We start from the raw sequence: 27,210 nt of genomic DNA, 5'->3' as shown, positions 1-27,210 counted from the left end.
GATACCGTGGAATCGCACATTGCTGGGAAAATCAAATTCTGAGAAAATCGCCAGAAAAAGGAAGCATTTTATTTTTGAAATTGAAAAGAGAAAGCTTGCATCTGTTCAGATAGTCAAGTGAGCTGACAGTCAGCTTATAGGATCAGACCAGAGTATCGTGAAGTGTGTCGTCAGCTTAATTCAGATTTAATAGGGTATAGTGATTGAATCTTCCACTTAACAGTGAGACTGAACCAGTTAAAAGAAACTTCCAGTGAGTGTGTACACATGTGTAACACGACCATCACAAGATGGGAAACTTACCCTATCTAAAAAATGATAATGTCTTGATTTGACAAATGCGTTCCCCCAGCATGGAATTCCGCACTTCAGGAATATAGGTGAAGAGGTTTGTGGTCTATTATTGAATTGTGTGGAGATTCTGATCTCTGTCCCTTGTGCTCCAGTACACAAAGCGCTATTCCAGGAGTCAGCTGTGGCTCAGTGAGGTCGCTCTTTCACCTCTGAGTCAGAAGGTTTTCGCTCCATAAGAATGGAACACACAATTCAGGTCAGCACCTCAGTGCAGTACTGAGGGAGCGCTGTGCTGTCGGAGGTGCTGCCTTTCAGATGAGGCGTTAACCTCCAACCCTGGTGCTGCCGGTGTGCCAAGGGTGACCCTTGAGATTCACTATCTTTTGGGTGAGACGTTAAACCGAAGCCCCGTCTACCCTCTCAGGTGGACGTAAAATATCCCACGGCCACTATTGGAAGAAGAGCAGGGGAGTTCTCCCTGGTGTACTGGCCAATATTTATCCCTCAACCAACATCACTGAACCAGAGACCAGATCATTGTCCCATTGCTGGTTGTGGAATCTTGCTGTGTGCAAATTGGTAGCTGCCTTTCCCACATTACAACAGTGACTACACTTCAAAAAGTACTTCATTGGCTGTGAAGTGCTTTGGGATGTCTGGTGGTCGTGTAAGGCGCTATAGAAATGCACGTCTTTCTTTTATGTAGGAGTCATCATTTAAAGCACAATGGTTTTAATTTACAAAAATAATCTTCCAATATTCTCAGCTGGTCAGTGACACTGAATTTTTCTCATCTCCGGCATCACACTGGAGCAACTCCTTGTCCGATTCACGATTTAATTCCACCTCATCAATTATTAGTTACTTGACTGTTCTCGTAACTTATCGCACCCTCGAAAACTTCTAACTTGTCCATGGCTTGTAAGGCTCAGTATATTCAGTCAAAGAATGAGAATTTAGTTCAATTTTTAGCTGTTTTTGCAAGTGTGTAAAAGAGTGCGAGGACCTTTCAGTCACAGGACATGCTGTCATTTCCTATAACTGAACATCGCCCCGTTTTCTGGAAAAGCTTCAATATTTAATCTCAGCATATTCATGCTTCAGCAAAGATGATAAAGGAAATTACTCCGTCAATTGTGAAATTCAGAGAAACACGATGTGTTTTCTACCAAATCAAATCTGGAAGGGCTGCTGTAACAAACTTAGGGGGAAAATTGGGTTGCTTTGCACCTCCCGTTAGTGCTCCGAGTGGTTGCCAACGGAATGAAGAGCCCCTAGCACCCGGGCGCGGCGCCGCTATCGCCTCCCGTAAAATTCAGCGGGAGGTGAGAGGCGGCGGTAGCCAGTAGCGCCCCGCAGCGCTGCGCTGCCAGTGACGACGTCATCGCCATGCGCAGCACTCCAGCCGCAAAGTTTGCTCGCGCCCCCTGACCTGCCGCCGGACGCTATGCGGCACAACGGATCAGATCAGATCAAAGCTCTGCAGTCCTGCCACATCCAGTCGTGAATGGCGGTGGACCATTAAACAACTAATGGGAGGAGGAGGCTCCATGAATACCCCCATCCTCAATGATGGTGGAGCCCAGCACGTGAGTGCAAAAGACAAGGCTGAAGTGTTTGCAACCATCTTCAGCCAGAAGTGCCGAGTGGATGATCCATATCGGCCTCCTCCTGAGATCCCCACCATCACAGGAGCCAGTCATCAGCCAATTCAATTCACTCCACGTGATATCAAGAAACGGCTGAGCGCACTGGATACAGCAAAGGCTGTGGGCCCCGACAATATCCCGGCTATCATGCTCAAGACTTGTGCTCCAGAACTAGCCGCGCCTCTAGCCAAGCTGTTCCAGTACAGCTACAACACTGGCATCTATCCGACAATGTGGAAAACTGCCCAGGTATGTCCTGTCCACAAAAAGCAGGACAAATCCAACCCAGCCAATTACCGCCCTATCAGTCTACTCTCAATCATCAGCAAAGTGATGGAAGGTGTCGTCGACAGTGCTATCAAGTGACACTTACTCACCAATAACCTGCTCACTGATGCCCAGTTTGGGTTCCGCCGAGACCATTCGGCTCCCAACCTCATTACAGCCTTGGTCCAAACATGGACAAAGGAGCTGAATTCCAGAGGTGAGATGAGAGTGACTGCCCTTGACATCAAGGCAGCATTTGACCGAGTGTGGCATCAAGGAGCCCTAGTAAAACTGAAGTCAGTGGAAATCAGGGAGAAAAATCTCCACGGGCTGGAGTCATACCTAACACAAAGGAAGATGGTTGTGGTGGTTGAAGGTCAATCATCACAGCCCCAGGACATCGCTGCAGTAGTTTCTCAGGGCACTGTCCTAGGCCCAACCATCTTCAGCTGCTTCATCAATGACCTTCACCGAATCTCCCACCATCAACATCCTGGGGGTCACCATTGACCAGAAACTTAACTGGACCAGCCACATAAATACTGTGGCAACAAGAGCAGGTCAGAGGCTAGGTATTCTGTGGCGAGTGTCTCACCTCCTGACTCCCCAAAGCCTTTCTACCATCTACAAGGCACAAGTAAAGAGTGTGATGGAATACTCTCCACTTACTTGGATGACTGCAGCTCCAACAACACTCAAGAAGCTTGACACAGGACAAAGCAGCCCATTTGATTGGCACCCCATCCACCACCTTAAACATTCACTCCCTCCACCACCGGCGCACCGTGGCTGCAGTGTGTACCATCTACAAGATGAACTGCAACAACTCGCCAAGACTTCTTCGGCAGCACCTCCCAAACCCGCGACCTCTTCCACATAGAAGGACAAGGGCAGCAGGCGCATGGGAACACCACCACCTCTAAGTACCCCTTCAAGTCACACACCATCCTGACTTAGAAGTATATTGCCGTTCCTTCATCCTGAGGCATTGGGACTGATTCTGGGGAAGGTGGGACCTGTACAAGCTGGACAGGTTACACCTCGGCAGAAACGAGACCAACATTCTCACAGGGGGGTTTGCTAGTGCTGTTGGGAACTGGGAACCTAAGTGTGGGCCCAGAACGGAGAAAAACAAAGCTGGAAGTGCAAGTTAGAAAAGTAGTCAGCAAAACTAGTAGGGAGCAGAAACAAAGGCCAACAGTAAAGAGGGTCAAAGTGCAGAAAAATATTAAACAGGCAAAGTTGAAGGCATTTTATCTAAATGCACGTAGCATTCGCAACAAGATGGATGAATTACTGGCACTAATAGAAGTAGATGGGTACGATGTAATTGCCATTACAGAGACATGGTTGCAGGGTAACCAAAGCTGGGAACTGAATGTTCCAGGGTACTCAACATTTAGGAAGGACAGTCAAAAAGGAAAAGGAGGTGGCGTAGCGCTGTTAATAAGGGATGAGATCGGTACGGTAGAGATAAAAGATCTTGGCTCAGCAGATCGTGATGTAGAACTGGAATCAGTTTGGGTGGAGCTAAGAAACAGCAAAGGGCGGATAACATTGGTGGGAGTTGTGTATAGGCCACCAAACAGTAGTGGTAATTAGGGCACAGTATCAATCAAGAGATTAGAAGTGCATGTAACAAGGGCAATACAGTAATCATGGAGGACTTTAATCTACATATTGACTGGGCAAATCAAATTACCACTAATGGTGTGGAGGACGAATTCTTGGAATGCATGCGAGATGGTTTTCTGGATCAGTATGTGGAGGAACCAACCAGGGAACAGGCTATTCTGACGATAGCAAAATACTGCGGATGTTGGAAATCCAAAATAACAACAGAAAATGCTGGAAAAACTCAGCAGGTCAGGCAACATCCGTGGGCAGAAATTTGAGTTGACGTTTCGGGTCGAACCCTTCTTCAAAACTGGATCTGGTACTGTGTAATGAGAAAGGGCTAATCAATAATCTTGCAGTAAAGGGGCCTTTAGGGACAAGTGACCATAGTATGATTGAATTTTACATTAAGTTTGAGGGTGATGTAGTCCAATCTGAAACTAAGATCTTCAATCTAAACAGAGGTAACTACAAGGGAATAAGGGACAAGTTGGCCATGGTAGATTGGGAGACTACACTAAAAGGTATGAAGGTGAACATACAATGGCTAACATTCAAGGAAATAATGCATAATTTGCAACAAACATATATTCCTCTAGGGCATAAAAACCAAGAAGGAAAAGTGACCCAACCATGGCTAACAAAAGAAATTAAAGCTACTATTAAGTCAAAGGAGGAAGCTTATAAAGTTGCCAGAAAAAGCAGTCAGCCTGAGGATTGGGATCTTTTTAGAAATCATAAAAGGGGAACCAAGAAATTGATAAAGAAAGGGAAAATGGAATATGAGCACAAACTAGTGAAAAATATAAAAACGGATTGTAAAAGCTTCTATAGGTATGTGAAAAGGAAAAGACTGGCGAATGTAGGTCCTTTACAGTCAGAGACTGGAGAATTTATAATGGGGAATGAGGAAATGGCTGAGAAATTAAATAAATACTTTGTTTCTGTCTTTACGGAGGAAGACACAAAAATCCTCACAGAAATATGAGAAAACCAAGGGTGTGGCGAGAATGAGGAACTTAAAGAAATTATTATTAGTAAAAAAACAGCACTAGCAAAATTAATCGGACTAACAGTCGACAAATCCCAAGGACCGGATTAACTACATCCTAGGGTTTTGAAAGAGGTGGCCATTGGAATAGTGGACACATTGGTTGTCATCTTCCAAAATCCTATAGATTCTGGAACGGTTCCTGCAGATTGGAGGATAGCAAATGTAACCCCACTATTTAATAAAGGAGGGAGAGAGAAAACGGGGAACTACAGACCTGTTAGCCTCACATCAGTAGTTGGGAAAATGCTGGAATCTATTATAAAGGATGCAATAACTGGGCACTTAGAAACTAATAGTAAGATTGGGCAGAGTCAACATGGATTTATGAAAGGGAAATCCTATTTGACAAACCTATTGGAGTTCTTTGAAGATGTAACAAGTGGAGTAGACAAAGGGGAACCGGTGTATCTGGATTTTCAGAAGGTCTTCGATAAGGTCCCACACAAGAGGTTGGTGAACAAAATTAGGGCACATGGAATTGGGGGTAATATACTAGCATAGATTAAGAATTGGTTAACAGACAGAAAACAAAGAGTAGGGATAAACGGGTCTTTTTCAGGATGGCAGGCTGTGACTAGTGGGGTACCGCAAGGATCGGTGCTTGGGCCCCAGCTATTCACAATCTATATCAATGATTTGGATGAGGGGACTAAATGTAACATTTCCAAATTTGCTGATGATACAAAGCTATGTGGCAGTGTCAGTTGTGAAGAGGATGTGAAGAGACTTCAAGGGGATCTCGACAGGCTCAGTGAGTGGGCGAGAACATGGCAGATGGAATATAATGTGGATAAATGTGAAGTTATCCACTTTGGTAGAAAAAACAGAAAGGCAGAGTATTTCCTAAATGGTGAAAGATTGGGGAATGCAGATGCTCAAAGGGACCTGGGTGTCCTTGTACATGAGTCACTGAAAGTGAATGTGCAGGTGCAGCAAGCCACTAGGAAGGCAAATGGTATGCTGGCCTTCATTACAAGAGGATTTGAGTACAGGAGTAAAGAAGTCTTACTCCAATTATATAGGGCCTTGGTGAGACCACACCTGGAGTAATGTGTACAATTTTGGTCTCCTTACCTAAGGAATGAAGGTTCACGAGATTGATTCCTGGGATGGCGGGACTGTCGTATGAGAAGAGATTGAGTAAACTAGGCCTGTATTCTCTTGAATTCAGAAGAATGAGAGGGGATCTCATTGAAGCATACAAAATTATTCCAGGGCTTGATAGGGTGGATGCTGGGAGAATATTTCCCTTGGCTGGGGAGTCTAGAACCAGGGGCCACAACCTCAGGATAAAGGGTAGGCCATTCAGGACTGAGATGAGAAGACATTTCTCCACACAGAGGGTGGTGAATCTTTGGAATTCTCTACCCCAGAGGGCTGTGGAGGCTCAGTCATTGGGTATATTCAAAACAGAAGTCGATAGATTTCTGACTAGTAAGGGCATCAAGGGATATGGCGATAGGGCCGGTGAATGGAGTTGAGACAGATGATCAGCCATGATCTCATTGAATGGTGGAGCAAGCTCGAGGGGCCAAATGGCCGACTCCTGCTCCTATTTCTTATGTTCTTATGTTTTTATGTCGCTGGGTCAAAATCCTGGAACTCCCTCCGTAACACCACACGGACTGCAGCGGTTCAAGAAGGTGGCCCACCACCACCTTCTCAAGGGCAACTAGGGATGGGCAATAAATGCCAGCCTTGCCAGCGATGCCCACATCCCAGGAACGAATAAAAAAAATTAAAGGGCAGGTGCCGGGCGGCCATTTTTGTTTGGGCCACCTGCCAGCACCCGCCCCCTCTCGCCTCCTCCCGTGGGGTGCCAGCCGCGATCCGTCAGCCCGGTGCTCCTCTTGAGGGCACCCCACTCCCCGGTAGTCCAGCAGGGCCCCGGTGCACGCTGCGCTAGGCCCCTCCACTTTAATCAGGGGAGGGAGGCCTGCAGTCCTGCAGCGCTACGAGCCGACGGGCGTGGAACTGCTGCACGTAGTGTCGCGATATTCAATGGGCACGCTTCCAGTAGAGCCCCGCCTCCTGCTACCATTCAATTTCGAGCGTAGGGGCGCTAACTTTTTCGGGGCGCTAAAGGTAGCCCGACCCAATTTTTCCCCCTTAATGCCTTCTCATAACCCTAACCCTAACCCAAAATCTAAATTAATGCTTTATGCCGTCCTATAACTGCTCCTTTCCATAGTCTCTCACTAGTTTCAAAAAGTGCACGACTCTCATAGAATCTTACAGCACAGGAGGAGGCCATTCAGCCCATCGTGCCTGTGCCGGCTCTTTGGTCGAGCTCTCCAATTAGTCCCACTCCCCCCTGCTCTTTCCCCATAGCCCTGCAATTTTTTTATTTTCAAGTATTTATACAATTCCCTTTTGAAAGTTACTATTGAATCTGCTTCCACCGCCCTTTCAGGCAGCGCATTCCAGATTGCAACAACTCGCTGCGTAAAAGCCTCTGGTCCTTTTGCCAATCACATTAAATCTGTGTCCTCTGGTTACCGACCCTCCTTCCACTGGAAACAGATTCTCTTTATTTACTCTATCTAAACCCTTCATGATTTTGAACACTTCTATTAAACCTCCTCTTAACCTTCTCTGCTGTAAGGAGAACAACCCCAGCTTCTCCAGTCTCTCCACATCACTGAAGTCTTTCATCCCTGGAACCACTGCAGGTCTCCTCTGCACCCTCTCCAAGGCCTTGACATCCTTCCTAAAGCGTGCTGCCCAGAATTGGACACAGTATTCCAGTTGAGGTCTAACCAGTGTTTTGTAAAGGTTTGCCGTAACCTCTCTGCTTTTGTACTTAATGCCTCTATTAATGAAGCCCAGGATCCCGTATGCTTTTTTAACAGCCTACTCAACCTGCCCTGCCACCTTCAAAGATTTGTGTACACACACCCCCAGGTCTCTGTGTTCATACACCCCCTTTAAAATTGTACCATTTAGTTTATATTGCCTCTCCTCATTCTTCCTTCCAATATGTATCACTTCACACTCCTCTGCCTTAAACTTCATCTGCCCTGTGTCTGCCCATTTCACCAGTCTGTCTATGTCCTCCTGAAGTCTGTTACTATTCTTCTCATTGATTACTACATTTCCAAGTTTTGCATTGTCTGCAATCTTTGAAATTGTGCCCTGTCTGCCCAAGTCTAGGTCATTAATATATATCAAAAAGAGCAGTGGTCCTAATACTGACCCCTGGGAACACCACTGTATACGGCCCTCCAGTCTGAAAAACAACCATTCACCGCTACTCTCTGCTTTCTGTTCTTTAGCCAGAAATATCAACAGCAAATGCTGGAAATACACAGCAGGTCCATTGGTCTCAGAAAAGAGAAGCTGTGGGTTTTATATTTGGGATGAGTACCCATCATCAGGATTGGAAAGTCAAGGGTAAGTGAAACTCTAGCAAAAACTGAATAAAAGGATGGGGGAGGGAGAATCACAGCGAGAATTCCCATCTCCTGTCACAGGGAGGAGTGATTGGGTCGAAGGCCAGTGAACTTAAAGGAGGAGAGAGAGGTGGAGAGGTTTAGGGAGGGAATTCCAGAGCTTAGGGCCGCGGCAGCTGAAGGCACGGCCGCCAATGGTGGAGCGATTAAAATCGAGTTTACGCAAGAGGCCAGAATTGGAGGAGCGCGGAGCTCTCAGAGGGCTGTAGGGTTACAGAGATAGGAAGGGGCGAGGGCCATGGAGGGATTTGAACACGTGGATGGGAATTTTAAAATCGAGGCATTGCCGGACCGGGAGCCAATGTAGGTCAGCGAGCACAGGGGTGATGGGTGAATGGGACTTGGTACAAGTTAGGACACGGGACAGCAGAGTTTTGGATGAGCTCAAGTTTACGGGGGTGCAAGGTGGGAAGCCAGCCAGGAGTGCGTTGGAGTAGTCGAGTCTGGAAGTAATAAATGCATGGATGAGGGTTTCAGCAGCAGCTGAGATGAGGCGGGGTGGAGACAGAGACGAGCAATGTTACGGAGATGGCAGTAGGCAGTCTTGGTGGTGCAGCAGATGTGGGGTCGGGAGCCCAGCTCAGGGTGGAATAGAACGCCAAGCTTGCGAACGAAACACAAGTGAGCAGAGCCGGTGGAATGGATGGCCGAGGAACCAGCTCATTGGAGGTTCAACTCACAACCAGAGCTCCATCTAAGCGCAGTAAAGGGAAAGGTCCAGAGCAGGCCGCTCACGGGCTTTTATATTGCAAACACCGCGCAGGTGCGGAAATGTAAAGCTATAGAGATAGTGGATGCATTGGTTGTGGAACGGTTCCCGCGGATTGGAAGGTGGCAAATGTAACCCCACTATTTAAGAAAGGCTAGAGGGAGAAAACGGGGAACTACAGACCAGTTAGCCTGACATCAGTAGTAGGGAAAATACTAGAATCTATTATTAAGGAGGTGGTAACAGAGCACTTAGAAAATAATAATAGGATTGGGCAGAGTCAACACAGATTTATGAAAGGGAAATCATGTTTGACAAATTTGTTAGAGCTTTTTGAGGTTGTAACTAGCAGAATAGATAAGGGGGAACCAGTGGATGTGGTGTATTTGGATTTTCAGAAGGCATTTGATAAGGTGCCACACAAGAGGTTATGAAACAAAATTAGGGCTCATGGGATTGGGGGTAATATACTAGCATGGATTGAGAATTGGTTAACGGACAGAAAACAAAGAGTAGGAATAAATGGGTCATTTTTGGGTTGGCAGGCTGTAACTCGTGGGGTACCACAAGGATCAGTGCTTGGGCCTCAGCTATTCACAATCTACATCAATGATTTGGATGAGGGGACCAAATGTAATATATCCAAGTTTGCTGATGATACAAAGCTGGGTGGGAATGTAAGTTGTGAGGAGGATGCAAGGAGGCTTCAAGGGGATATAGACAAGGTAAGTGAGTGGGCAAGAACATGGCAAATGGAATATAATGTGGAGAAATGTGAAGTTATCCACTTTGGTAGGAAAAATAGTAAAGCAGAGTATTTTTTAAATGGTGAGAGATTGGGAAATGTTGGTGTTCAGAGGGACCTGGGTGTCCTTGTACACGAATCACTGAAAGTTAACATGCAGGTACAGCAAGCAATTAGGAAAGCAAATGGTATGTTGGCCTTTATTACAAGAGGATTTGAGTATAAGAGTAAAGACGTCTTACTGCAATTATATAGGGCCCTGGTGAGACCACACCTGGAGTATTGGGTACAGTTTTGGTCTCCTTACCTAAGGAAGGATATACTTGCCATAGAGGAAGTGCAACGAAGGTTCACCAGACTGACCTCATTGAAACATACAAAATTCTTACAGGACTTGAAAGGGTAGATGCAGGGAGGATGTTTCCCCTGGCTGGGGAGTCTAGAACCAGGGGTCACAGTCTCAGGATAAGGGGCCGGCCATTTAGGACTGCGATGAGGAGGAATTTCTTCACTCCGAGGGTGGTGAATCTTTGGAATTCTCTACCCCAGAGGGCTGTGGAGGCTCAGTCGTTGAGTATATTCGAGACAGAGATCGATAGATTTTTGGATATTAATGGAATCGAGGGATATGGGGATAGTGCAGGAAAGTTGAGTTGAGGTAGAAGATCAGCCATGATCTTATTGAATGGCGGAGCAGGCTCGAGGGGCCAAATGGCCGACTCCTGCTCCTAATTGTTATGTTCTTATGTAAAGGGACCACACATTAAAATTATCAGGTCACGCAGAACAAAGTGCCCCATTAATATGTGAGTGCAGTGGTCTACCTGCCAGGGAATTTTTGCAACATGTCGGAGAGTGTGGAGGTGTCCGCTACCAACTGCTGGGGCTGGGGGGGGGTGGCGTTGGGGGTGGGAGGGGCGGTTCTGGCTGAAAGCATCGACACTCTGAGTCAGGAGGTTGTGGGCTCGAGTCCCACTCCAGAGACTTGAGCACTGTCGGAGGTGCCGTCTTTTGGATGAGACGTTAAACCGAGGCCTTGTCTGCTCTCTCAGGTGGACGTAAAAGATCCCATGGTGCTATTTCAAAGAAGAGCAGGGGAATTCTCCAATATTTAACTGTTTGAAGTGTAGTCACTGTTGTAATGTAGGAAACGCGGTAGCCAATTAGTGCACAGCAAAATCCCGCAAACAGCAAATAGATAATAACCATTCATCTGTTTTAGGGATGTTGGTTGAGGGATAAATATTGGCTAGGACACCAGGGAGAACTCCCCTGCTCTTTTTCGAAATAGTGCCATGGGATCTTTTATGTCCATCTGAGAGGGCAGACAGGGCCTTGGTTTAACGTCTCATCCAAAAGACGGCACCTCCGACAGTGCGGCGCTCCCTCAGTACTGCACTGGGAGTGTCAGCCTAGATTATGTGCTCAGGTCCCTCTCAGAGTGGGACTTGAACCCACAACCTTCTGACTCAGAGGTGAGAGGGCTACTAACTGAACCACTGCTCCAATCTCAAATCTTGTCTGGCCTTGTGTATTTTGTACTTGTGTTTGTAGTTCCATGCTCACTGCCCAATTCAAAAGGCTTGTTTACTCAGACTTCCTCTGTATCTTTTCATTGTTTTGAAGACTTGGATTATCTTTCTCCAGTGGCACTATGCTTAGTTGCATGAGATGTTGTTTATAACTCATCCCCTAAGGCATTGAATCAACCTGGTCATTCTGCTCTGAACCCTTCCTAACGCCATTGTATCCTTCTCGGGTAGTGTGCCCAAAACTGCAGGCAATACTCACGAATCTACCTCACCCCTGATCTCTACTGCCGCTCGTTCAGATTCACGATTCAATGCCCCTACCGCCCCCGCCCCCCCCCATCCCCAGCTGTTTCCAGACACCCAATTGCCCGCCTGATTCAACTTTCAGACTGGCCTTCAAATGTGCGGCCAGCACTCCCACCCAAAACAGGTGGGAGGCTGGTTAAATATGCAAATAGGAAGCCAACGCTAGTCGTAGGACCCCGATCACAATTCTAATGCACGGATGGACAGAGCACGCGCGTGCATGCTAGCTCTCCTGGCCGGCCTCCCACCCTCCACCCTCCGTAAACTTCAGCTCATCCAAAACTCTGCTGCCCCGTGTCCTAACTCGCACCAGGTCCCGTTCACCCATCTCCCCTGTGCTCGCTGACCTACACTGGCTCCTGGTCCAGCAACGCCTCGATGTTAAAATACTCATCCTGGTTTTCAAATCCCTCCATGGCCTCGCTCCTCCCTATATCTGTAACCTCCTCCAGCCCCACAACCCTCTGCGCTCCTCCAACTCTGCCCTCTTGCGCATCCCCGATTTTAATCGCTCCACCATTGGTGGCCGTGCCTTCAGCTGCCTGGGCCCTAAGCTCTGGAATTCCCTCCCTAAACCTCTCCGCCTCTCTCTCCTCCTTTAAGACGCTCCTTAAAACCTACCGCTGTGACCAAGCTTCTGGCCGCCTGTCCCAATATCTCCTTATGTGGCTCGGTGTCAACTTTTGTTTGATAATTGCTCCTATGAAGCGCCTTGGGATATTTTAATCAGTAATAAGGTGTTGTATAAATACAAGTTGTTGTTGCTGTCTCAGTTGAACCGGGAGCTGGACGGGTGCCAAAATTGCACCTGTTTTGGGCTGAAGGTGAAAATTTCCTCCACTGTGTTGCACCAGCACTAATTCCCTGCAGCCTCAACTTGTCCTTTCACACATCCTTCAACCAGGAGAACAAACACAAGCATTTCATGGCAACTTACACCCAGAGAGTGGTGAGAATGTGGAACTCGCTACCACAGGGAGTGGTTGAGGCGAAGAGCAGCGATGCCTTTAAGGAGAAACTGGATAAACACATGAGGGAAAAAGGAATAGAAGGATATGCTGATGGGGTGAGATGAAGAGGGGTGGGAAGAGACACGGACCAGATGGGCCGAATGGCCTGTTTCTGTGCTGGACATTCTATGGAATTCTTTGTAAAACACAAAAGAATATCTTTATTGACATTTTTTTATAATTAGCATTTACATTTATTTTATTTTTTTCAAAGCATTAATCAATATCGTACAGAGAATCGTGTCAAAGAAAAGCTGCATTTTATCACCAACAAAATAAGTATTGTGATCGAGCTTAAACCATGGTTGGATTCAAAGAGTGGAACATCGGAACAGGAGGAGGCCATTCAGCCCCTCGAACCTGTTCTGCCATTCAATGAGATCATGGTTGACCTGTGACCTAACTCCATATACCCGCCTTTGGCCCGTATCCCTTAATACCTTTGGTTATCAATCTCAGATTTAAAATTAACCATTGACCCAGCATCAACTGCCATTTGCGGATGAGGGTTCCAAACTTCTACCAACCTTTGTGTGTAGTAGTGTTTCCTAATTTCACTCCTGAAAGGTCTGGCTCTAATTTCTAGACTATGTCCCCTAGTCCGAGAATCCCTAACCAGTGGAAATAGTTTCTCTCTCTCTACCCTATCTGTTCCCCTTAATATCCTGAAAACTTCGATCAGATCACCCCTTAACCTTCTAAATTCCAGGAAATACAACCCTAATTTGTGTAATCTCTCCTCGTAACTTAACCCTTGAAGTCCGGGTATCATTCTGGTAAACCCGCGCTGCACTCCCTCAAAGGCCAATATATCCTTCCTAAGGTGTGGTGCCCAGAACTGCTCACAGTATTCCAGGTGTGGTCTAAGCAGATTGTTAAGCTCAATCTGTTTTAAAATTACCAACAGATCTCCCGCTGCATTACTGCTGGTGGTCTTCACGACAAAATAGGATGGAATTATGGAACGCGATTCCCAAAAATCTCAACCAAAATCATGTACAATAACAATAGAATTTGATTTATTGGGATAGATTTTCATGGCTCTGCATCCTTGGAATGCCGGTTAGTAGCGAGTGTGGAACATCAGGCGGGTTCAGTTCCAGGAGTGAGGTCTTTCACCACGCCCAGTGCACCTGGGCACAGACCCAATTACAACAACAACAGGTTGCATTTATTAAAGCGCTTTTAATGTAGAAAACCATCCCAAAGTGCTTCACAGAGGCAGCGAGCCCACCTACTTCCACCTCGGTAACATCACCCACCTCTAGCCCTGCAGAGGCCAAAGGAGGAGATGGTAGGAAGGATGGCCAAAAGCTTGGTCAAAGAGCTGGGTTTTAATGAGGGCCTTAAAGGAGGAGAGGGAAGTGGAGGGGCGGAGGGGATTAGTAAATAGATTCCAGAGGGTGGGGTCTAAATGGCTGAAGGCACGGCCCCCAATGGGGGCAAAAGGGGAGAAGCACAAGAGGCCAGGCTAGGAGAAGTGCAGGGTTGTAGGAGGTAACAGGGATAGGGAGAATCCTTCGAGATCTCTGCGCTCCTCCAATTCTGGCCTCTTGCACATCCCTGATTTTAATCACTCCACCATTGGCGGCCGTGCCTTCAGCTGCCTGGGCCCTGAACTCTGGAATTCACCTCCCTAAACCTCTCCGCCTCTCTCTCCTCCTTTAAGACGCTCCTTAAAACCTACCTCTTTGACCAAGCTTTTGATCACCTGCCCGAATATCTCCTTCTTTGGCTCAGTGTCAAATTTTGTCTGATTTACGCTCCTGGGACGTTTTATGTTAAAGGCGCTATATAAATGAAAGTGGTTGTTGTTGGAAAAGGCAGTGCAGGGGAGAACCAATCACTGGACAGGAGATAAACAGGACAAGTAAACATTCCCCCAGCCCCCTCCCCTCACCGGCATTTCCACCTGGCACGCGTAAGATTATCATGGATTGGTTGGATTTAGAATACTTGTTTTAATATCTTATAATCATCAGTAATGGATTTATAATCGTGTGTAAGAATTAAATGTAGAAGTTTGTAATCATCAATTGTATGCGATGGTAACCTGAATTATTTAGGACTTGTAACCCTTTTTGCTTATAAGTGAAAGTCTGTGAGTAAGCTGCAACCAGACGGCCTGGGGTGAGAAAGAAGACTGTCCTGGTCGAATAGAGTCAGCTATCCTGGGGACCAAGGTCAGGTGCAGCTGCCACTGTGTTGGAATGTTATGATATCTGCAGTGAATTAAAAGCAAAGGCCACTCACAGCGAAGAGCAAGGATGCGATGGGGACATGTTCCCTTTGTGTTGCCATAACAACCGCAGATATGAATCTTGATGGTCAACAACAGCTGATGTCAGGGGGGTCATCAGACTAGAAGCTGCCAAAGCCAAGGTGCTACGGGCGTGACATCTTGAGAATCGGGTTTTGGGTTTGGGGTGTCGGCCAGTGATTGGTTCAGGAGGACTCCATAGGTTTTGAATGAGAGTAAGGGTATAAGGAGGGGTTCTTAACAGCCACAGAAGATTTCAGAAAGAGTAGAAGATTTCAGAGACACAGTGGAAGATTTCAGGAACAATCAAGGAGACACCCGGGAGATGAAGCGAGACAAGAGACAGAGGGTGCAGCTTACTCACGGTTGCGGCTTCTACCCAGAGGATAACGAGGTAATATAAGTCTCAATTATTCTCCGCAAACTGCTGTTCGAATACTGCAATGCATTAAGTCTTGCTTGTGCTGAATAAAGTTAAATCACTGTCCCCAATACGGGTCAACCTCGAATCATTTGGAACCCGGGTCCCTCTGGGATCTGATACAGGCAGGAAGGGGTAGTCAGCGGAGGCCTTGGCAATGGGAGGGAAGTTTAGCTCAGGGTGGGAATGTGACAGTAGATACTGCTTTGATTTTGTATCCTTTCCAGCGGCCACGCTCCCTGACTTCTAACCCCAGATGTGTTCATTCCTCGTCTGTGTCTTAAACTTTAATAACCTACTGCGACAGGCCAGTTATTTACTAATTCCAAACATCGGTCACACTCTCAGCAAAATTAGCAGTAAGAAAATCCCTCAAAACTTTTGATTGATACAATGAAAATAACCTTTAACCAAAGATAACCACAATTAGTAAATGGAAATTAATTGTTACTGGCTCGTTTATATTTTAAAAAGCATTTGCGTTATAAAAAGGAAACATATTTAGTTTCAAAACGGCACTTTGATGTTCCAGGTGTTAGATTACACCGGATGATTTGATAAATCGCTGCAACAGGATCGTGAAGATTATCCCGAAAAGCTGAAATATAATAAACAGATGTCAGCAACCTGCAGAAGGTTTGAACCAAAGACCTGAATCAAAGCATCACGGGATCTCCTTACTGTAACAAGGGCGATGCTAAAGGCAATTGCTGCGAAGATGTGAAGTTTGGAGTTGATGATTTGTTCAATGGCTTGCAGACAATCCTGCACCGGAACATGAAAAGTCAGAGTTAGCTGGTTACCAGGAGTGAAAGACATTCATTGACATCACTGTAATAGATCATTGGGGAGCCAGTGAGCCTTGGCTCAGCACTGGCGTCACTGCCTCTGAGGCAGAAGGTTCTGGGTTTGAGCCCCACTCCAGACGGTCCCACCAAGCAGGAGAGAAGAGTTCTGGGGGGGATAATTGGCTCTAAAAGTTAGCGCCCCGCACCCGAATTTGAGCGGTAGCGCCCCAAGCAGGAGGCGGGGGGCTACTGTAAGCGCTCCCCCTGCCTCTTGGGGCACTCCCATTGAATATCGCGGCGTTACTTGCAGCAGTGCCACGTGCGTCGGCTCATAACGCCGCGGTACTGCAGGCCTGCCTCCCTCCCCCGATTAAAGGGGCGAGGCCTAGCGCAGCACACACCGGGGCCCTGCTGGACCACCGGAGAGTGGGGGTGCTGGGAAAAGAGCCCGGCACTCAAGAGGAGCGCTGGGCTGACGGATCGTGGCCGGCACCCCGCAGGAGGAGGCGAGAGGGGGCGGGTGCTGGCAGGCGGCCCAAAAAAAATGGCCGCCCGGCATCTGCCTTTTAATTAGCGCCGCTGCGGCTACAAAAACGCCCCCCTGACCCTGTCGGACATCGTGTCCAGCAGTAGGTCAGGGGGCATGAGCCAAGTTTGCAGCCGGGGTGCGAGCAGGGCGCTGCGCACGGTGATGATGTCATCGCCGGAGGCGCAGCACCGCAGGGTGCTACCGGCGCCGTGCCCGGGCGCTAGGGGCTTTGCACCCCTTGGGGCGCTAACAGGAAGCACAAAGCAACCCAATTTTTTCCCCCTGGTCTTCGAATGCTGGGTGATCATCCAGTGGGATACTCACATCTGATGGGAGTGGAGTGAAGAATCCCCCCAATAACATCTAGCCAGCCCCCACTCCCCGCCTCCCTCATCCCCTGGTCAGGCTAATGACCTGTCCACATTAAAAGAGTCTTTGTTTTGGAGAAAACCCAGAGCGTGATCTCCTGGATGGTGAAAGAAATGGGTTGACTCAAGAACAGAACATTGCCCTTTCACCTTCACAATCAACCCAGGCTGAGAAGATGGAAGGACAGAATTTCTTGTCACTGCTTATCGATGCAAAGGATTGTCTGGGCACCCTAGGGAGAGGGAAATCAAGCGGCCTCCCTTATGTGAGTGAGTGTCTGAGGTCTCCCGGCCCCAGAATAATAAACACAGACTGTGGGCTTGTCTTGGATTGGACAGCCAGCAGGCTTGCTCCACCCGGTACTGTCCTAGAATGGCAGACAGGGTCCTATTGACATCACAGGACCCTGATTCATATTTTAAAAGAGCTGACCGCCTGTCTCTGGCCAGAGCTCCGGCCGCACCGTGGTAGTCCGCGGGAAGGATTGCCACAGCCATGCGGTAAGTCATTCCCCACCATTTTCAGGTTGTTACCGTCCCATTTCCACCGGGCAGGATGCCTCACGATCTAACCCGGAGGAGAGTTATCACCAGTGTCCTGGGCCAATGTTTATCCCACAACCAACACATAAGAACATAAGGACATAAGAATTAGGAGCAGGAGTAGGCCATATGGCCCCTCGAGCCTGCTCTGGCATTCAATAAGATCATGGCTGATCTTCGACCTCAACTCCACTTTCCCGCCCGATCCCCATATCCCTTGATACCCCTAGAGACCAAACATCTATCGATCTCAGCCTTGAATATACTCAACGACTGAGCATCCACAGCTCTCTGGGGTAGAGAATTCCAAAGATTCATAACCCTCTGAGTGAAGAAATTCCTCATTTCAGACTTAAATGGCCGACCCCTTCTCTCAAGACTCTGACCCCTGGTTCTAGACTCTCCAGCCAGGGGAAACAACCTCTCAGCATCTAAAGATTAAACACGACTTAAAACAGATTATCTGGTAATTATCACATTGCTGTTTGTGGGAGCTTGCTGTGCACAAATTGGCTGCTGCGCTTCCTACATTACAACAGTGACTACACTTCAAAAAAGAGGTTACTCACTAGTGTTTAGAAGAATGAGAGGGGATCTCATTGAAACGTATAAAATTCTGACCGGGCTCGACAGACTGGATGCAGGGAGGATGTTTCCCCTGGCTGGGGGGTCTAGAACGAGGAGTCACAGTCTCAGGATACGGGGTAGGACATTTAGGACTGAGATGAGGAGAAATTTCTTCACTCAGAGGGTGGTGAACCTGTGGAATTCTCTACCACAGAAGGCTGTTGAGGCCAAGTCACTGAATATATTTAAGAAGGAGATAGATAGATTTCTAGACACAAAAGGCATCAAGGGATATGGGGAGGGAGCAGGAATATGGTACTGAGATAGGGGATCAGCCATGATCATATTGAATATCGATAAGGTCCCACATAAGAGATTAGCGTGTAAAGTTAAGGCACATGGGATTGTGGGGCAAGGTATTGACTTGGATAGAGAACTGGTTGGCAGACAGAAAGCAAAGAGTTGGAATAAACGGATCTTTTTCCGAGTGGCAGGCAGTGACTAGTGGGTACCGCAGGGATAAGTCCTAGGACCCCAGCTATTCACAATATATATTAATGATCTAGACGAGGGAACTAGATGTAATATCTCCTAGTTTGCAGACGACACAAAGCTGGGTGGGCGTGTGTGCTGTGAGGAGGATGCCGAGAAACTCCAGTACGATTTGGACAGGTTGGGTGATTGGGCAGAAGCATGGCAGATGCAATATAACGTGGATAAATGCGAGGTTATCCACTTTGGTGTCAAAAACAGGAAGGCAGATTATTATCTGAATGGCAATACATTGGCAGAAGGGGAAGTGCAACGAGACCTGGGTGTCCTTGTGCACCAGTCGCTGAAGGTAAGCATGCAGGTGCAGCAGGCGATTAAGAAGGCAAATGGTATGTTGGCCTTCGTAGCAAGAGGGTTCAAGTACAGGAACAAGAATGTCCTGCTGCAATTGTACAGGGCCTTGGTGAGGCCACACCTTGAGTACTGTGTGCAGTTTTGGTCGCCTTATCTGAGGAAGGATGTTCTTGCCATGGAGGGAGTACAGCGAAGATTCACCAGACTGATACCTGGGATGGCAGGAATGATGTATGAGGAGAGATTGGGTCGATTGGGCTTATACTCATTGGAGTTTAGAAGAATGAGAGGGGATCTCATTGAAACTTATAAAATTCTAACAGGACTAGACAAACTAGATGCAGGAAGGATGTTCCCAATGGTCGGGGAGTCCAGAACCAGGGGTCACAGTCTAAGGATAAGGGGTAAGCCATTTACGACTGTAAAGTCTGTGGGTTGTTTAGTTAATTAATACACAGACTACCAGAGTACTTAAAACAGGACTTTACTATTCGAAGGTCAGGGCGAATCTGCCCAATAAATCCTGACACAACACTTATATACTGGTGTGGTCACCGTCGGTATTACAGTATACAGAAGCCAAACAAAGTAGTGCCACACCTAAAATAGTTCTCTTAAAGGTGAACGGTTACATACAATAGTTCTCTTAAAGGTAGACGGGTACATACACTACAACGACAGAGATGAGGAGGAATTTCTTCACCCAGAGAGTGGTGAACCTGTGGAATTCTCTACCACAGAAGGCAGTTGAGGCCAATTCATTAAATATATTCAAGAAGGAGTTAGATATATTTCTTAAGGCTAAAGGGATCAAGGGATCAAGGGATATGGGGAGAAAGCAGGGACAGGGTACTGAGTTTGGATGATCAGCCACGATCTCATTGAATGGTAGAGCAGGCTCGAGGGGCCGAATGGTCTCCTCCTGCTCCTATGTTCTATGTTTCTATGTTTCTAAGTATTTCATTGGCTGTGAAACGCTTTGGGACGTCCTGAGGTGGTGAAAGTCTTTCTTTCTTTAGCGACACTAATAATCTGAGTTCTGCACATTGTTGTTCTTTTCTATCCAGCGCCACTCGAGATCAAACCCCACAAATTGTCCTGAACTTTGCTTCCATAACTGTAAAGTCCTTCGCAATTCCGACTTTGCAAACAGACATCACGCAAATCTATTCAAGGGCGAGTTTCAGGTGGGTCATTTACTCCACACAAATCCGCTGTCATTGTTTTATAAAAGTAGTAAACATTTAAGGGTCGATTTTATCCTCCCCACGCACCCCCCCCCCACACCCCCCGCCCCCCCCCCCGCATTGTGTGCCTGTGAGGAACAGCGTGGGTGGCTGGTGCAGTTTACTTGCCTGTCTTCAGGCACGGGAAGGCTGCCCTGGCCCTGAGGAGCGGGAGCAGGGGCCTGATTTAAATGGCAGTGTTGTGCCCCGATGATGTCACGTTATTTTAACCAGGCCCCAACTATGGCCCGTCAGAAGAAGGCAAGACTCCGGGCCGGGAGGGCTGGTCCACAAGGATATCATAGCCATCTCCACTGACGGCACCCACCCCCGCACCCCCCTCCCCAATCCCTAATTAATTTGCCGGGGAGCATTTCCATGGACCCCCGGCAGCCTGGCCACCGCCCTGCCCCCTCAACCAATGTTGACTCCCGCCCACTGGCGGTGACGTCATTCCCACCGGCTTCACAGAGAAGACTTCAAATGAGCAAGTGTGCCTAATTAAATGTTATTTTTTCCCCATTATTGTTTGCCCTCCCCTCTCCACACTTTAGGAAGGGCGTGAAGGCTTTGGAGAGGGTCAGAAGAGGTTTACGAGAATGGTTCCAGGGATGAGGGACTTCAGTTACGTGGAGAGACTGGAGAAGCTGGGGTTGTTCTCCTTAGAGCAGAGAAGGCGAAGAAGAGATTTGATAGAGGTGTTTAAAATCATGAAGGGTTTGGACAGAGTAAATAAAGAGAAACTGTTTCCAATGGCTGAAGGGTCAGTAACCAGAGGGCACAGATTTAAGGTGATTGGCAAAAGAACCAGAGGGGGAGATGAGGAAAAGCTTTTTTACGCAGTGAGTTGTTGTGATTTGGAATGCACGGCCTGATAGGGCGGTGGATACAGATTCAATGGTAGCTTTCAAAAGGGGATTCGATAAATACTTGAAGGAGAACAAATTGCAGGGATATGGGGAAAGAGCGGGGGAGGGAGTGGGACTAACTGGATTGCTCTTCAAATGAGCCGGCGCAGACTCGATGGGCCAAATGGCTTCCTTCTGTGCTGTACTATTCTGTGACTCTATGATGAACCAAAGCTGTAAGCGTGAGCAAGCAGTCTGTCTCCAGGCTTATTCCAATAAACACCAACCTCAGCTCCTGTAAAGACAATATTGATGGTTAGAACCTTACTTTATGTTGGCCACTGTGACATCCTTTTTCACTCCCGGAGTTATCTGTGTAACCGCAACAGTCCAACTAGAGCACAGAAATATTTCTGTTAGTACCAAAGAAGAAAACATCACAACGAACAGAAACATTTACACAGTACAATACAAACAGAAATCCCAGCAACCGATGGCAAAATAATATTCAGTTTGCAGTTAACGGGCCGTATTTCCCGATCGGAGGCTTCCCGCGTGCGGAGGCCTCTGATCTGGAAAAATCTACGAGCTTACCTGAGGGCTCCCGAGGTGCGAACATTTCCGGTGCTGGGCCTCTCCAAACTCCAAGTGCGCAGGGCCCACGTATCCCAGGGGCGCAGGCGGTTCGCAGCGTCCCTGTGATCACGAGGGCCAGGTCAGCCAATAGGAGAAGGGAATCTGCCTTCATACACTTGACAGATAGACCTGTCAAATATATGAATGGAGATCAATGAAAAAACATAGTAAAACTTTAAATAAATTTTTTAAAAAACATCACCTTTTTAAATTGGTTGAAATTACAATAAATTAAATCGGAAATGCCGGTTTTCAGCGCTTGCACAGTGCATGCCTGAAACCGGCATTTCCAATGTCCCTACGGGTGGGTACACAGCACGTGCACACCCGTAGGGATCAGAATATCTGGGCCAATGTTTCAACATGTTGCCCCCTGACAGAGTCTGGAGTTATTACTGAGGAGGCTAGTGAGGTAAGAAAACTACGAGGCACTTGGTCTGAGTGTTAAACAAGGCTTTAATCAACTGTTTTCAACATGGAGGTCTAGTTGTGTCCTTCACTAGTTCCTGTTAAAGAATGTCCTGAGCAAGCTGGGCCCATGCCCGAGTATTTATACTCTCCCTGGGCAGCGCCACCAGCAGGCCGCCCAGTATTATTTCATAAGTCATTTCCACATGAACGACAAGATTCATGTCAGTTAGACCACTGACTCAGCTAACTTTGGGTTGACCTGCCGTCAACCCGTTGACCCCTAAGTACCATTGACAGAGGCACCCAGGCTACTTGCCTCTGCAGTCAAAGTAACAGTCCCACAGATACAGACCCAATTCTCAAGGTCTCTGAAGACTGGGGCAGGGTTTGCTGATTTTCAAAAAAAAAATTTTTTAATTCATTGATGGGATGTGGGCGTCACTGGCTAGGCCTGCATTTAGTGCCCATCCCTAATTGCCCTTGAGAAGATGGTGGTGAGCCACCTTCTTGAACCGCTGCAGTCCATATGGTGTAGGTACACCCACAATGCTGTTAGGAAGGGAGTTCCAGGATTTTGGCCCAGCGACAGTGAAGGAACGGCGATACAGGTCCAAGGCAGGATGGCGTGTGGCTTGGAGGGGAACTTGTAGGTGGTGATGTTCCCATGCGTCTGCTGCCCTTGTCCTTCTAAGTGGTAGAGATCGCGAATTTGGAAGGTGCTGTTGAAGGAGCTTTGGCGAGTTGCTGCAGTGCATCTTGTAGATGGTACACACTGCAGCCACAGTGTGCCGGTGGTGGAGGGAGTGAATGTTGAAGGTGGTGGATGGAGTGCCAATCAAGCGGGCTGCTTTATCCTGAATGGTGTCGAGCTTCTTGAGTGTTGTTGGAGCTGCACTCATCCAGGCAAGTGGAGAGTATTCCATCACACTCCTGACTTGTGCCTTGTAGATGGTGGAAAGGCTTTGGGGAGTCAGGAGGTGAGATACTCGCCGCAGAATTCCCAGCTTCTGGCCTGCTCTTGTAGCCACAGTATTTATACGGGGGACGAACGAAAATACATTCCATTCAGAAATAAAAACTCCGCAGGAAAAGTGATCCATCCGTGGCTAACGAAAGAAGTTAAGGATTGAATTAGATTACAAGAAGAGGCTTATCATGTTGCCATGAAGAGTAGTAAGCCTAAGGATTGGAAGAGCTTTAGAAACCAGCAAAGGATGACCAAAAAAATTGATAAAAAGGGAGAAAATAAAATATGAGAGTAAACTATCAAGAAATATAAAATCAGAATATAAGAGCTTCTGTAAGGTTAGTGTCAGCTGTGGCTCAGTGGGCAGCACTCTCGCCTCTGAGTCAGAAGGTTGTGGGTTCAAGTCCCACTCCAGAGACTTGAGCAAAAAATCCAGGCTGACACTCCAGTGCAGTACTGAGGGTGCGCCGCACTGTCGGAGGGGCAGTACTGAGGGAGCGCCGCACTGTTGGAAGGGCAGTACTGAGGGAGCGCCGCACTGTCGGAGGGGCAGTACTGAGGGAGCGCCGCACTGTCGGAGGGGCAGTACTGAGGGAGCGCCGCACTGTCGGAGGGGCAGTACTGAGGGAGCGCCGCACTGTTGGAGGGGCAGTACTGAGGGAGCGCCGCACTGTCAGAGGGGCAGCGCTGAGTGAGCGCCGCACTGTCGGAGGGGCAGTGCTGAGGGAGCACCGCACTGTCGGAGGGGCAGTACTGAGGGAGCGCCGCACTGTCGGAGGGGCAGTACTGAGGGAGCGCCGCACTGTCGGAGGTGTAGTACTGAGGGAGCGCCGCATTGTCGGAGGGGCAGTACTGAGGGAGCGCCGCATTGTCGGAGGGGCAGTACTGAGGGAGCGCCGTACTGTCGGAGGGGCAGTACTGAGGGAGCACTGCACTGTCGGAGGGGCAATACTGAGGGAGCGCTGCACTGTCGCAGGGGCAGTACCGAGGAGCCGCTACACTGTCGGAGGGGCAGTACTGAGGGAGCACCGCACTGTCGGAGGGGCAGTACTGAGGGAGCGCTGCACTGTCGGAGGGGCAGTACTGAGGGAGCACCGCACTGTCGGAGGGGCAGTACTGAGGGAGTGCTGCACTGTTGGAGGTGCCGCCTTTCGGATGAGACATTAAACCGAGGCCCCATTTGCTCTCTCATGGCACTAATCATGTTGCCAAGAAGAGTAGTAAAAGATCCCATGGCACTAATCCGATGAAGAGCAGCAGAGTTCTCCCCGGTATCCTGGCCAATATTTATCCCTCAATCAACATCACTAAAACAGATTATCTGGTCATTGTCACATTGCTGTTTGTGGGATCTTGCTGTGCGCAAATTGGCTGTCACGTTTCCTACATTACGACAGTGACCACACTCCAAAAGTACATCATTGGCTGTAAAGTGCTTTGGGACATCCTGAGGTGGTGAAAGGCGCTATAGAAATGCAGGTCCTTCTGTCTTTCAGAGCACTGCAGGCTGGAGGGAGGCCACTAGTCAAGCCTCTCCCGCCCTATCAGCGATGTTACCATGGGGATAACTACACATCGGGTGCGCAACACATCTGGTGCAGCCCTGTAATACAGGACACCCCCAACGCGCTATTAGTCCCATCGTGTTTATATGGAGTGACACCGAATGGGTGGCTAGTGAGAATGGGAAGTGATAATGTAGATAGAGAGGGATGGGTGGAGGTGCAAGGTAAGTTGGTGTGAGTAAAAATGTGCAGGAGTAGGGCAGGGAAGGCAGAGTGATGGGGATGTGATGAGAGGCACAGCAGGATGAGGTTGAGTGTGGCTTTGCAGTAATGTTTCCTGATCTACTGAGATCATCATTGAAATGGTTGTGCCACTGCAGCCTTGTCCTCCTGACCACATCCCTGCTTGTGACCTCCTCTGCAATGTGCAGCCAGGCTGTCTTGATCTCCTGGGGAGGCCGCTTCTGCCCGTTGCAAGGGAAGAGACCCTCCCTGCGTGCTCTGACTCCCTCCATAAGCATATGGAGGGAGTCATCGGAGAACCTGGGTGCAGCCCTCTGCCTCTGTGCAGTCATTGTCAGTGTTTGCAGCACTCCAATGCTGTCGTGCACTGAAAGCACTGTTAGATTAAACGTCAAATCTAATGTGGCCAGGGTCCCTTTAAGGATCCCGGCTGAAAACGCGTCATGAATGATGACATAATAAAACTCACTACGCACTTGGTTCGAGTATAAAGCAAGGCTTTAATCAACTTGTTTCAAAACATGGAGGTCTAGTTATCTTTCACTAGTTCCTGTTTACAAAATGTCCTGGGTAAGCTGGGCCCACGCCCGAGTATTTATACTCCTTGGACGGTGCCACCAGCTGGCCGTCCAGTGTTATTTCATGAGTCTTTCTTCATGGATCATAAGATTCATAACAAATAACGTCAGCAGACCTGCACCATCTCATTGGTAGTGCACTGGGTGGGCTTAATAGGCACCATTATGGTTCATTTTCAACAGTGGGATGGAGCCAGCAGTGGGGTCGCGACCCGCCACAGACACTGGCTGCACCAGACCTGCCCAGGTAGGCAAAATTCCGGCCAAACTCACTTTTGCAGGATTATTAGCCAGGCCTGTGGATTACTCGTCCAGTAACAGAACCACTGCAATACCGTACCCCCCCGCCGTGAGTTGTATATTTGAGAATAGACTCAACCTACAGTTTTGTGCAGAGCGTTGATCATGCACTGAAAGTCAACATCATCTGCGCTGCCCAATTCAATGGTACCAGCGTAGGCGTCCTGCAACTGCTTAATGACCTGGATGGGAAAGAGGAAAAGACAATCTCAGTTTGCTGGTCTGTTGGTGCAAAGCTTTCCTTTCACGTTGCACTGCAGAAACCTCGTTGGACCTCCGCTCAAAACGGGCGGTAAGACAGAGAAGGTGGGCTGAGACCCGATTGAAATTTGGCCTCGGATCTTGTTTGCTTTAAATGGGCGGTATGTTTCATAGTGCCTGGAGGGGGCGCTGGTGCTCCTGCTCTGGTCAGTCAGCCAGTGGCTCAGTGGGTGGCACTCTCTAGGTGGGAGGGGCTAGGAGTGAGCAGGTGCTGCTGGCTGCTTGATTACTGCAGGGAGTTGGAGTGAGTTTGTAAAAAGTTGATGGTGGGGTTTTTTTTCAGGTTTTAGGGCCTTTTTGGTCTTTAAACAGCAGCCAGATGGCTGCTGAGGGGCCCAGAGTGCCGGGCCCCTCAGAGGACAATGTTCTCAGGATGAATTTAATCAGGGGAGAAAATGTTGGGGGAAGGGAGAGAAAAAGGCCCAAAGATTTGGGCCGGGACTCCAGGAGGTTTGGAAAAGAAAACACGGTGATGGTTCAGTGGGAGGATAAGGAGATACGAGCTTGGGATATTATCCAGGTGGTACATGAGGACTGCAGCGAGGGAAGCTGCTTTTCCTGCCGACCAAAGCCAAATGTTGGGTTTGAGGTGACGGTCAGTGGCCGGGAGGAGGTGGAAAGACTTTTACTAAGTTTGAAGGTTGGAGATAAGTTCTTGGAGGTATCTCTGCTATATTCGGAAGAGGTGGTGGTCTCATTCTTTAACCTACTGGTTTATATTGAGGACGATGTGCTAATCAAAAAGTTGGAGTCGTGGGACATTAAAATTTACTCGGCAATAAAGAGGAAATACGATCCAGGAACGTGTGTAGCAGATGGAACCCGTTATGTAAAGGTACGGTTTCCAGAGGGGGTGAAGTCATTGCTGTATAGCATAAAATTCGAGACAATGGAAGTAATGCAGTACTTCCGGGTACTGCAAACCAAGTGAAGGTTTGTTATTATTGTCTTGGACACGACCATCTTGTAAGAAGCTGTCCAGACTTGTATTATTGTAATTGCAGCGAGTCTGGACACATCGCTCGGAGTTGCAAGGTGGAGAGCTGTGGGGTGTGTCACAGGCCCCGCCCGCTGTGAGTGTGCGGAAGAAGGAAGCCCCTTGAGTGATGAGGAGATGGGAGAAGGAGCAGGAGGTGTGAGTGGAGCGGCTGGAGGAGCGGAGCAGGCGGAGGACACAGCTGGTGACTGGAAGGAGAAAAAAGTGCAGGAAGAGGCAGAAAATTGCAGAGCAGGGAACAAGATGGAGGTGGTGGAAAACACACCAAGTACGGTGGAAAA

At 48.2% G+C, this 27,210-nt stretch overlaps 1 protein-coding gene across 1 annotated transcript in view; it reads right to left on the bottom strand.

Annotated features, from left to right (window-relative positions):
• Window positions 1-12,769: 12,769 nt before the first annotated feature.
• Window positions 12,770-27,210, bottom strand: part of LOC147106466 (CD9 antigen-like) — a 49,893-nt gene continuing 35,452 nt past the window's right edge. The window contains exons 5-8 of the mRNA XM_086009667.1: window positions 25,755-25,853; window positions 21,360-21,425; window positions 15,998-16,081; window positions 12,770-15,914 (exon numbers count right to left, since the gene is read on the bottom strand). Coding sequence (XP_085865793.1) covers window positions 15,852-15,914; window positions 15,998-16,081; window positions 21,360-21,425; window positions 25,755-25,853 — 312 coding nt within the window. The 3' untranslated portion in view covers window positions 12,770-15,851. The remainder of the gene's footprint in view (window positions 15,915-15,997; window positions 16,082-21,359; window positions 21,426-25,754; window positions 25,854-27,210) is intronic.

This window comes from Somniosus microcephalus, chromosome 16 (assembly GCF_052327205.1).
Source record: "Somniosus microcephalus isolate GS21.2 chromosome 16, FLI_Smic_1.0, whole genome shotgun sequence".
Lineage (NCBI taxonomy): Eukaryota > Metazoa > Chordata > Chondrichthyes > Squaliformes > Somniosidae > Somniosus > Somniosus microcephalus.
This window is presented reverse-complemented; position numbering and strand designations above follow the sequence as displayed.